Consider the following 12,351-nt stretch of genomic DNA (forward strand, 5'->3'; position numbering starts at 1 on the left):
TCGCAGGTCTGATCGGCTCACCGAATTTGTGTGGAGCTTCACCTTGAGAGTGATCTTGCCAAAACAATAAATAAATAAATAAATAAATAAATAAATAAATAAATAAATAAATAAATAAATAAATAAATAAATAAATAAATAAATAAATAAATAAATAAATAAATAAATAAATAAATAAATAAATAAATATTTGCTCCGACTAACGTTCGAACCCGCGGCAGAGCAAACAGATCAGCGTTACTGGCCACCGCACGAGAGCACTATGCTATTGCCGCAGTTTTTTTTTCCTCTGTTGCATGGAAATAGTGCCGAAAAGTAAGATCTGAGTATGCGTATGCCACAAAATACCCTGGTGTGTGTTCAATAAACAATGAATGTTTCTACTCTGCTCTACTCTGCTCTACTATGCTCTACTATGCTCTACTATGCTCTACTATGCTCTACTATGCTCTACTATGCTCTACTATGCTCTACTCTGCTCTACTCTGCTCTGCTCTGCTCTACACTGCTCTACACTGCTCTACACTGCTCTACACTGCTCTACACTGCTCTACTCTGCTCTACTCTGCTCTACTCTGCTCTACTCTGCTCTACTCTACACGTTCCCAACTTCCCAAACATCGAAAGTCTGAGAGGCACAACATGCATTAGATGGGGGATCCAGCTAGGTGGCCCTACTAGGGCAGCATATACTCCTCGCACCAAAGCGCGCTGCTCACAGAACAAAGATTTCGATGAGCACGGTGATTCGGCGTGGCGGTCCGTCATAGGGCTCTCCCAGAGACTAAATAGTCCTATCAAAATAAATAGATCACATGACGCAGTTTTTCTTCACATGCAAAAATTGGATACTCCGGGGTGTGATTTCAACGTTAATTTTAAGTGTTCGCTGTAATGAGTCCCAGAAGAACAGAGCATCATTTCACAGAATAAAACAATGGTCACTGGACTCTAGCGCATTCCACAGGCGGCAGTTCACCGTCCATGGCACAAACACCTCCTTAGGATGCAGCCTTAGCACGCCTTCACAGGCAGCGTCGATGTGTGCAGTTTAAAGAAGAATGTTTTTGCTGCAGAAGAAATGCACCCCATCGCACCTCGTGTTAAACAGCAACACTGTGCATCGTCGGCTTCACCAACTAATACTACTATCCAACTAATAACGTTGCCTTACATGCCGACAACCCGGCAAAGAAAAACCGGGAGCCAACCAGGCTAAACACATGCTTTCGAATGTCTACTTGGTTTAACTGCGTTAAAACCTTGCCACTTTTTTATTTTTCAAGGAAACAAATTTTAGAAAGCACATTATCTGTGCAGGCAGACCCGCTCATGCGCACACATACACAGGCACGCACAAAGAAACATACACAATTATTTTTTTTTGTTTGAACTCCGCAATATCTCTTGAACGACGGAAATTAATTGGAACCAGACCGCTTTGCTTTGTGTAAAAAAGAAACAGTAATTAATACGGTACTTAATTTTCCTGACAAGGTCAATAAGGTGGTGTCACAACAGAAATCATAGATGCATCAGACAGGAATTGTTGTTTTGTGCAGAGCGCGAGCTAATGCGTCAGAATTGCGTCTTGATTTTTTTTTTCGACAGACATGATGAGAAACGGCAGAAAACGACGGCTTGCTGCTAGGGAGAAGCCAACCCTTTTGTAATTTCAAGCTTGATAGGTACGTATAATTCTTTTTACCCACCCCTGCGCCATCTATGTGCATCAATTGAGGAGCGACATAGGATGGTAACTTCGGCAAATTGTAATGGTTGCCTGAGGATGCCAAAAAGATGATCTATAACTTAATAATTTATTCGCATCTTTGAGGTGGTCTGACCTCCTTCTTGAGGCAGACATCGCTGAGGTGAACAGAATCCGCAGGAACGCGGCCTCTTTCCTTAACTGGACTTCGAGCACGAGTTGAAGTTGGGGCATATATTCGGGCGTTATAACGACGAAGACGTTACTTTCACTGAGAACCAAGCTTTTTTATATAAGCTACAAAGGGCGGAAAATGGAATTCAGGAGACCCATCAGCGACCAATTTCTCGAGTAAATTACGGTGCGTCGAGTTAGTTTGTTGGACAATGATTCAGAGGTTACGCTACACAGTCATTCTCTGCAAACGACGATCCCGAAGTTCTCGGTGTTGAGAGCAAGAAAATCTGGAAAAACGCTTCGAATTTGCACTGCTTCCACTTTGAGCCGCGTGGCGTTGAACACTGAAAACCATCGCGGGAAATTTGAATTTTCGGCTCATCCCACCGATTTTCAATGTGTGTCATTAAATTTGGCTCGAGTGCAAGAAGCACTTTATGGGTGAAATTTTTGAGTAAAGTCGGTGTTTGCCTCCTTTCCACTAAGGTGCAGCAGGCGCGATAACCTCCATTCGATTTGGCGGCAGCTGGCACGTACGGGTTTGGTCCTTTCCACGTGGTTGCAGCTGAAGCGAAATCCATTTTCCTGCTTCACCAGGATGCCACCAGGCTTCGTCAAGAAACATAACGGCTTTTTCGCTAGTGATACCTACTGAATGCTGTCGCACACCACTTCACAAACGTAGTATGAGGAGGCTTCAACAAGGCATATAACTTTTTTTTTCTTCGTGAACCATGGCTTCACCTGCCACTTTTGGGAGGTGAAGCCTCCATATGCCACGGTCGGCAGGTGCAGGCTTCACCAGGACAGAGAACGGTTTTTCGCTAGTGTCAATTCCACCTGATGATGATGATGTTGAATTCCACCTAGTGCTTGAACAGTCCAGCTTCGAACCATGGCAGGTGTCAGCTGGCAGGTGGAGGCGCTTCATCACCCGACAGGACTTCTTCGCTAGCGAGGCAACTAGTGTTAGCGCACTGAAAACGTTGATTGCCTGATTTTCCCCTGCCAAAGCTATGAGGGTCGTGGCTACGAGGGACAACCTACTGGAGGGTTTCAGGTTACTTTGGACCACCCGTGGTTCTTTGACGTGCACTGACATCGTACAGCACAAGAGCGCCTTTACTTTTCGCGCCCATTGAAAAGCAGCCGCCTCGGCCTCGGGCTCAGTAGCTGAATGCCCAACTAGAGAGCCACCGTGGCTGTTCTGCTAGAAAAGGAATTAAGCGCGAAAAAAAAAATCATCAGTACCTCAACTGCTTTATTGCAATGATGCGCAGCTATACGGCAAACTGGCTTCGAACATGATTTGCGTCAACGAACGAATGTGCGCTGTGCACTGTATCCTGGGGAGTTGTACCGTCATATATTTCGATAGGTACTTTCTGCCCCGAGAACGCAACCTTAACTGAATTGCGATTTGAATGTCTGTAAGAAGGACAACGCTCAAATGAGATTATATGATTTTCATGCACGTTCTCATTCTGGCTGCTTTGGCGTAAAAACAATGTACAACGGCAGTACATACTGCACGCGCAAAATAAGGGACTTGTAGAGGCATTTGGTTTTAATAGTAGCGTTTGTCTAAGACACTCTACCTGTAGAGGGCCACGGATTTGTCCTTGACGCGCCGCGAAATGGTTCGACTCGACGGCCGTTCTGCAGCCATCGAACTGACTCTTAAGCTGCTTTAGGGAGAATAAATGTGAGCAACGTCTCCTTTTCGTGCAGAACAAACGTTTTCTGGAGGCAATGCAGCCTTAGCTTTTAGATCAGGAAGCAGGAGTAGTTAGGTCGCGCTCTGTGCGATAAGCGAATTTAATTCACTGCGCATAAATTCCGCGTATGATGGGAAATATGATTGATATGCCGCACCAATTGTTTTCTCGCAGTGTCCAGGAACGAGTCACGAGTCCAAGTGAGCTGCCAGCAACCTCTGCAAGTTGCCTGCTGAGCTCTGACTGCAGCCACCGGTATCAGCGCGGCGGATCACAGTCACTGATAAGGCGAGACACAAGGGCGAACATCCCTGGAATCTGAGGCCCGCGACTGTTGTGTGCTCAGATAAGCGGCCGATAACCCGCTACTACACCCACTGCACTTCCTCCCCAAAAGCTGTTCCATGGCGAGGGACAAATGCAAGATGGCTTTCAGTACGCGTCAAAGATGACCATGATTCACTTGTCCTTGCGCGGCATTCTCTTGTTAAAGATAAAGGTGGGACCGCGTTTTAGGAGGTAAAAAGATCCATGCCGAAAATTCGATATCTCTGTGAGAGCCTCATCATCTGTGAGAGCTAGCAAGGACAGCTGGATAGACGGTTGGTCTGCCATTAGTCTAAACGGCGCTTAGTATCATAACTAAAACTAGCTAGGTGTCTTGTCAATTTTCCTCTTGTCCTAACTCTAGGCATTCCTCCTCGGAGGGAAGACCCTATTAAAACCCCGCCCATCTCACCGCACATTCCTCCCGGAGTGAAGGACCTATTTAAACCCCGCCATTGATGAACGCTTTGTCCAAACGAAGACAAGCCTTTTTGCTGAAACGTTGGCAAGCACCCCGTGGCTTCCCGTCCCTTGTTGACTTTGTGCTTGTGTCAAGAAACCATCTGCCTACCCTCTATCTGCCATGGTATGCAGCAGTTTGAAATACTAGATTATATCATTGTAATAGCTTTCCAACCTTCCCAAGGGAAGAGTCATGTGGCAGTCACGCTTGTTAAAACGATGCTCTCATAGTTTGGGAAAACTTAATGCGGGAGTCTCATCATTGCGAAGGTGTGCTAATCAACATTAGCTGGTGAAAAAGCGGCGTGTACCTAGAACAGGGAACACTGACCAGGTCAATTACTTTGTATTGGAACTTCTTTGATGACATCGACCAATTTTATAAAAACGCCATTTAACTGTCGCTAAGGAACCCACGTGACATACACCGCATACGCTTGCGCCTCGGCGAGAGTGTGACCTGCGCGCATGCACAGTAAACACTGTGCGTGCTTGCTGTGAAAGTACACGCCAGAGAGTATCAGCACAAAAACTACTGCATGAAATGATATTCAAGCGTATTGGAGCTTTAAACCGACTAATAATTGATCGTTCTAAATAAATGTATACGAGTGCATGACGGCTGCAACAGCCGCAGCCATTGTCTTGCAAGCCTAACGCTGCCTGTTGCTAACAGCCTCCTCATCCTCTAAGTAGCCAGGAGTGAGTGATGTGCAACGCAAACGTGGCTACTGGCAAATACATGTGTGCGCATGACACAAATCCCTGCAGAAAACCAGCTAAGACTTGTTCCTTGCGCGGTATTTCTGGCAAAACATGTTCACGGGCGTTTCGGTACAATCTAGTTTCTTCCGTCTGCTATTCCTGATTAGGAAAAAAGATACACGTACAACAAGATAAGTGTCCACGGTAAGCTGCTCGGAAACGACATTTGCGTGGAAGGAGGTTCGCGAAAAGCATGGAATTCTGGTGGCACTCATTTTTTCCTGTAGCAAAGCTTAGAATGACTTCGTTCATCCATATAAAAAGAAAATATATAGTAAATGAAATTCGGCGTTTTAAATGTCTTTTCGTAGCGAAATTGCGGTATTTTCACTGCAAAAATCTACGGTTGCTCAGTGCCTAGAGCGGTCTGCTGTTGAGCCTGAATACTCGAGTTCATTCTCGACCGTGGTTGGCGCGTTTCAATGGAGGCGAGACTCAAGAAATATCCGTGTGCTGTGCAATGTCAGCGCGCGTTTAAGAATCCCAGGTGGCCTAAATTAATCTGGAGCCCTCCACTACGCCCGTCTCTGGCTCATGTGCCACTTCAGGATGTTAATCCCCACAGCTTATAATTTAGGATTCACTGCAATATAAATGACACCGTGAAATGCCTTGTGCTGCCGCTTCTCGTTTTCAATTTACTTAATCTAGCCTACAATAAGCATCCCGTCACACGTCTTGAACAATTTGTGAGATCATTCTAGCCAATGGATTTAAGTTTCTCGCATTGTAGTTTAAATGTGTCATGGTTCTTCTATGTATTATCACCTACCACACAACCAACAGCTAATTAACGATACGAAGCAAAACCTATCCAGAAAAAAAGAAATGCTGTGCCAATCAAAAGTAGCCTTAGCTGTCTCTCCGCTGAATGAGTAAATACGCAGGTAGAAGCTTAGATGAATGATAAATGCAAAAATGCATGCTAAGTAATTTTGCTGAGTGTCAAAACAGGGCCTGGAAACTGCTCTTACGCAGCCATCTCCCTTGAAGCAAACAACAAAATTAAATGCAGATCGCAGCATTATCATTTATAACTTAATTGATTTCGTTCTTCTCTGGACCTATACTGAACGCGGGCTGACGGCACAAGCGTCACAACCCGGCTGAATTTCTTTGCCACCTCACGTGTCACGCACGAATATCCAGTTTCACTGGCCTTGCGAAATAAAATGCAAGTGTCGCGCAATACTACGCTGAGTGTGACGCCCCTAAGAGCTGAGGAAGTTTTGCCGCAACTGCGCAAAAAGTGCGACGGGAAGAACCATGTTTAAATTTCTTCAAAATCGACGCATACGTCGCTTTTACATATGGGTTTCGATCAAAATGGGGTCACCCGGCAGGCATATGACCTTGTAACTCGTCAGCTCGGTAGCTCATCGCTATCGCCGCGCTGAAGCATCGCGGCAGGTATTTATGCCTTTGATCTAAAGCCTCTCGTTTTAAGGCTTCACAACTGAACCTACACACGTGGACGAAAATAACATGTTACTGATGCCGTGAGTGCATAAAACTTGAGCAGATCTGGTATTTCGACGGCAGACAGTTACATATTGTGCGTGCTAAACGGTCAGTGTCTATCGGTTTCGGTCCCGCCACATTTGATGACCACAGTATCGATCGCGACTAGAACACACTGATCTCTGGTGTGCGGGACAGTAACATGTCTTTTCCTGAAGTATTAAAAATTCAGAAGCAAACAGTGGTACTTACCTGTGAAGCACAGCGGGATTACAATAAATAGAGACTTCATGGTCGCGCCGTCAAAAAGAAAAAAGAAAAAAAGAAACAGGTTCTGAAAAACGCAGGTGAAGCTTCACGTAACGGCTGCAGGTTTACCGCAGCGTTCAAGCAGTCCGATCGCCCAGCAGCCAGCCGTCAGCACAGCTTGTCGCGCCCCCAGGGAACGGAATAACGCCGAACCATGTCGATAAACTAAGAACAAAGGGCGGGCTGATACGCGAGGCAATGAGCGCGCGTTCACTAGAGTTCGATAAGTGGGCGAGCAGGGATAAGGACAACAATACGTACTCCCACATAGCTACTAGGCACGCATCCTTTCGACGAGTAAGTGCTGCACATGAGTGGAAAGACGTCAATTTGTTGAATGAGAGGGGCGACGAATCGGTCATAATGCTGGGCAAACGAATGTGGCCAGTACGGTATTCCATGCTGCCTGCTATATAGCGGCTTGCTGAGTCAGGTTACACACAGGCAGAGGGATCTCGTTGACTGTCACTACGGGAAATATAAAGTGTTTCTTGCTTGATTGCTGCAATGAAGGCCGCAACAACGATGGGATTTTCTTGTCTTTTCTTTTCAGGAAAAACTTTATTGCGATAAAAAAGGAACGTGTACAGCACTATTTGGACGAGCAGCTTGTGAAAGCTGGTGCATGTTCCATTGCAGAAATTCTAGCATGTTCAGCAGCAGAGGGTTTAGGGCTGAAGATATAGATGATAATGTACATGCAGCAGTAGTACTACTGTACTAGTACACCCTTACAGAATAGATGCAATACAATTGAAAACAATACACAGACTCCAAAACAAAAACAGATCATGTAAGCACATAGAATAACACTGGCAACGAAAAAACATTACACAACAAAAATAAAAAACAAAGAAGGTATATCAAAGCAGAATTTACAAAGCACGAGTTTCAGACAGAATTTGATTAGACTTGCGACGCAATTTAAAGGTCAATTTAAAGTTTCTGGCTAATTCAACCTCGATCGGGAATTCGTTCAATATTTTGACTCCATTTAACTCCGTCAGGCGTTCGCCATATACGGTGCTACATTTTGGAAGGTTAAAATTACAATTAGATGCTTGCCTCGCAATGCAAGAAGAAAGTGGGGCGAAGAGGCTTATTGGAAGGGGAGAATTAATGTTTATGATGTCAATTATCAAAAATGGAATTGTATAGTTGCTCAGGGATAGGAATGATAGGACATGATAGCATAAAAAATGTTGCTCCTAGAATGATCAAAATTAGAGGTTACCGCGGTCCATGCCCGTTTTTCGGAGGCGAAGTAAAGGCGATAAGAAGGTTTTATATGTTCGTCCATAAGATTCGGAACAGTAACTGACACCTGAACGGCAGAATGAAAAGTATACGGAGCATAATACACCTTAATTAAAGTACCATCTAGCCCTAATTAGCATGTAATAACCAAATTTGTTGTTCATTTGTTCTTTCCAGTGCAAGCTTCTATCGCCAAAAAGACTGCATGTGACGACCTTCAAATTGAAGAGCTCGTAGAGTTTCACGAGACGCTGCTAACGTATCCCTGCATTGCATAACTAAGTTTTCTGTTATGCGCAGTGCTGTATGCAACTGCACTTAGCTGCTTGCGAAAACTCAAATTTTAAGGAGACCTAGAACCTAGAAACTAGAACATACGTTCTAGTTTTTATATGCGAGCAGAGCCTAAAATATCAACTGCCCATGCCAAACACAGCTCTTTCTCTCATCAGCATCAGGATCTGCTGGGTTATTGTAATCAGGGCTTACCACAAGCACAGCATCATTTACAACAACACAGCCTTCCAGTTCTTCTCTCGCCAAAAAGCATGCTACTTCTTGTTTCCCTAGCTTGTCTACATGTTGCAAGCCCTGCATTGTGCAAGGAAGGAAACTGCAGGGGCTGCATGAAATATGTGCAACGTCCGTACGGCACTCTCAATGAGAACCCATGCATCGCGAGACCTTGCTTGCTTCTTCTAAAGTCTGTTGGAGCAGTCCTTGTGCCCTTAATTGTACCTAAACTTGTTTCTGGCTTCTTCTTTTTTAAATCGGCAAGCCACAGTTTTATAGCAGCTACGCTTAATAGGAATCTTAGGGCTGTATTGTATTACGTTTTGGCCCCGACTGGACGTGCCTGTGATGGAACTCCATGGCGCTTCCTTTAAGAAATGGCCGTCACCTTCAATTTCCTCATTGCGCGCTTTTCATTATAACGCCTGTATAGTATTTCCAGAAGGCAGATGACTCAGGTTTTGACCGAGTCTGTTCCCTGTACCGTTGTACCGGCACCTTTACCTCGCGTTTCTCGACACAAGCGTTAAGCGAATGTGCATTAAATCTGCCTTTAAAGCTGCACACGTCGACGCTGCCTGTCAAGGCATGACTTGACGCTGAGGAGATGATAGTGCATTGTCGGTGAATTACCGCCTGTGTGATCAGACAGAGACCATTTATCGTTGTTTTATTCAGTGTCATGGTGATATTTCAATGGGACATACGGCCACGAACTTTGGTTGGTTTGGTTTAGTTTATGGGGTTTAACGTCCCAAAGCAACTAAGGCTATGAGAGACGCCGTAGTGGAGGGCTCCGGAAATTTCGACCACCTGGGATTCTTTAACGTGCACTGACATCGCACAGTACACGGGCCTCTAGAATTTCTCCTCCAAAGAAATTCAACCGCCGCGGCCGGGATCGAACCCGCGTCTTTCGGGTCAGCAGCCGAGCACCATAACCACTGAGCCACCGCGGCGGCACGAACTTTCGTTGAAATAGTACCATCCTATTTCAACGAACTTTGAAGAAGGACATTGAAATAGGATGGTACTGTATTGGATTTTTTCTTGTTGAGGAAACCTGTGTTGTGCCTTGTGATCTTCACGTTGATAAGACTATTCAGTCTTTGGAACATCCGTATGATGGACCGACTTGACGTGTCACCACAATCATCGAAGTCTGTGTTCCAAGAGCAGTGCCCTTGGGTGCGGAGTGTGTATGCTGTGCTGGAAAAATCTCCTAGCTGGCTGTCACATCTTGACGCATGCGTGTGCGTCCCAGAATTTTGACGTTCATGTTGATGGAGAAGCGCGGGTGTGTGGCGGGTTCTTATTATGCGGCCCGATGATGTGAGGCATGAGTAGGTCCGTTATTTTCTCTTTTTCAGCTGTTTTTCCATGCAGTAAAGAAAAATGATGCTGTCTGGGCAAACTGTGCAAACGAGCTGCATAAACTGGGTGCTGCAGATTTCTTTGCGCGCCATGAGTTTTTTACTACTTTTTTTTTCTGAAAGCTGTTACAACCAGCTAAGTCCAAGCAATCACCAATGAGGGGACACGCGTTAACCAGCTGTGTCCTGCCTTTGTGAAAGATGTAGTCATATAAACTTATCCAACCAGCGACATTCACTACAATCCTACTGCCTGTAGGCAGGTTTTGATTTTTTTTGTATGACTGGACCAAACAAATTGTGTTGCCATGACAATGTAAGTGCAACATCGTCCTATTACGAAACGAAACATTACATTAAAAACCATCAATTATTGTAGAGCCCATGTATTATGAGTGAGAAGCAGGTATACTTTTCTTTTTGTCTGGTGAGGTTTTCAGTCCCTGCATGATAACTTTCACTTTGTTGCATGCTTTATGCAGAAATATGCATGGATTTGGTCCACTCCTTCACATTTCTCGTGCCTGTACACATGGTCACTCAAAAGTAGTACATTTTCTAACGGCTCGGCCCGCGACTAGATCGCTGCGACATGAAGACCAGTAGTTTGTTTCCCGCACCTCCTTAATTTCATAATGGAAATATGCCGTACTTGGAAATGCCAGGACGATACTAGTCGTCGTGTGCTTATTTTGGTTTTACCCGTCAGTTGCTGTATTTGGCGACTCACAGAGGACGAGTATGTGTATTGCTACCAGGCTCTCTCGCTCGAGTGTTCGCTGCCTTTTTCGTGCCGTGAGAATAACTTTAACACTGACTTGGCTTTAATTTTAGGTCACCGAGCCGATGTCGTAGCCACCATTAATTGTCAGTCGAGAACAAAGCCCGCCATCACGTTCTTCGCGGTGCGTATTACAGGATACAACCGTGGGGTTTGCAGCGTAACTACAGGAGCCCAATTACTTGACGTAATATAACACGTAACACATGCCTCTTTATCAGATGGATATTGTAAATGGCATGCGACATGATATGCGACAAATTATTCGTTCTTATATGACGGTGTTCTGGCGAGCCGCGCGATTATTGCCTCTTCTGAAGGGTCACTAACTCGCATACTCTGCTGGAGACAAGCATGTAGAAAAAGAAAAAAAAATGCGAAGGGCACTGAAGACTACTCGAGCGCGTTGAATGCGATAGCCCTGTTTCTTTTTCAAATTATGTTTCCTTCTTATTTTTATTTTTCTCTTCTTATTTTACATTTTTGTTCTCTTTTTTTTTTTAATGACACATCTACTCCTTAGCATACAGTCGTAAGGCAACGCATATGCTAGGCTCACCATTATTCGCCAAGAAGCAAAGCGTTATTGTGGCTTATGTGTTGCTTGCTCGTCTCACATTCTGGAGGTCATTGGTTCAATCACCCGGACCTTCGGAAGAAATTTTAAGTTTATTTGATACCACGGTGACATCATATGGGATTTTTGGGACCATTGCTATCGGTCAACGCCGTCGCCGGGTTTCGTAGCCGAGGAGTCATATAATACTTTCGCATTAAAATTAGTTGCTTCCCTGAACGAAGAAACTCAAAAGCTCCCACCGTTCACAGCGTGCCAGCCCCGAGCGCTGCGCAGAACATGCAGCGGGAGACGCGGCGTGGTGGGCAGCTGGCTTGTGACGTCAGCGACCACGACAGTTGGCAGATGAGCAAGCTGCCCATTAATAAATGAAAAAAAAAATGCCTTTAAAAGGATTTCCTTCAGCGAGCACAAAATATAGCTAGTAGCTTGGCACATCAGGAATAAAATGCACCAAGCGATGATGATGAGTAAGGAACCGAAGGCAGTAGTAACAGGAAGAAAAATAAATCGAATGATACATTGAAACTCCGCCTTAAGAATATGACGCGATAGAATGAACGGGTTAATGCCCGCGTAAGCGGAATTGATCATTCTCTACTTTATATTCATAGTTCCCTGAAAGACCTCATGCCAATGCTGGCGTTATTGTGAAGCAGTAAAGCGATGCCCCACTGCCTTGCAACGGCAGGCTCTGCCATCGGTGGATCTTGTGAGACCCACGCTGTTCTTCCAGAGGAACCTCTCGTGTCTGGTCATTATTTTAACTGCCGCCTACCATTGTGGCCATTTCGCTAACAGTTCGGTTGTGATGGTCACGCAACCTAGAATGAAGCCAGGAGAGGCACAAGGTGGCCACCCTGGGTGGAGAGGAAGGCCACATGGGCCATTCTACCCTGGCCGATTTTTCGTTCACGACG

The 12,351-nt window shown here is 45.1% G+C and overlaps 1 protein-coding gene across 1 annotated transcript in view; it reads right to left on the minus strand.

The window, feature by feature from the left end:
* LOC149339705 (macrophage mannose receptor 1-like) overlaps positions 1–7,086 on the minus strand; it is a 39,895-nt gene extending 32,809 nt beyond the window's left edge. Inside the window, exon 1 of the mRNA XM_089550975.1 lies at positions 6,874–7,086. Within this exon, the coding sequence (XP_089407101.1) occupies positions 6,874–6,913 (40 nt within the window). The 5' untranslated portion in view covers positions 6,914–7,086. The remainder of the gene's footprint in view (positions 1–6,873) is intronic.
* Between the last annotated feature and the right edge of the window lie 5,265 nt (positions 7,087–12,351).

The sequence above is a fragment of the Amblyomma mixtum genome, chromosome 6, assembly GCF_055824585.1.
Source record: "Amblyomma mixtum isolate Tamu chromosome 6, ASM5582458v1, whole genome shotgun sequence".
In the NCBI taxonomy this organism is placed as follows: Eukaryota; Metazoa; Arthropoda; class Arachnida; order Ixodida; family Ixodidae; genus Amblyomma; species Amblyomma mixtum.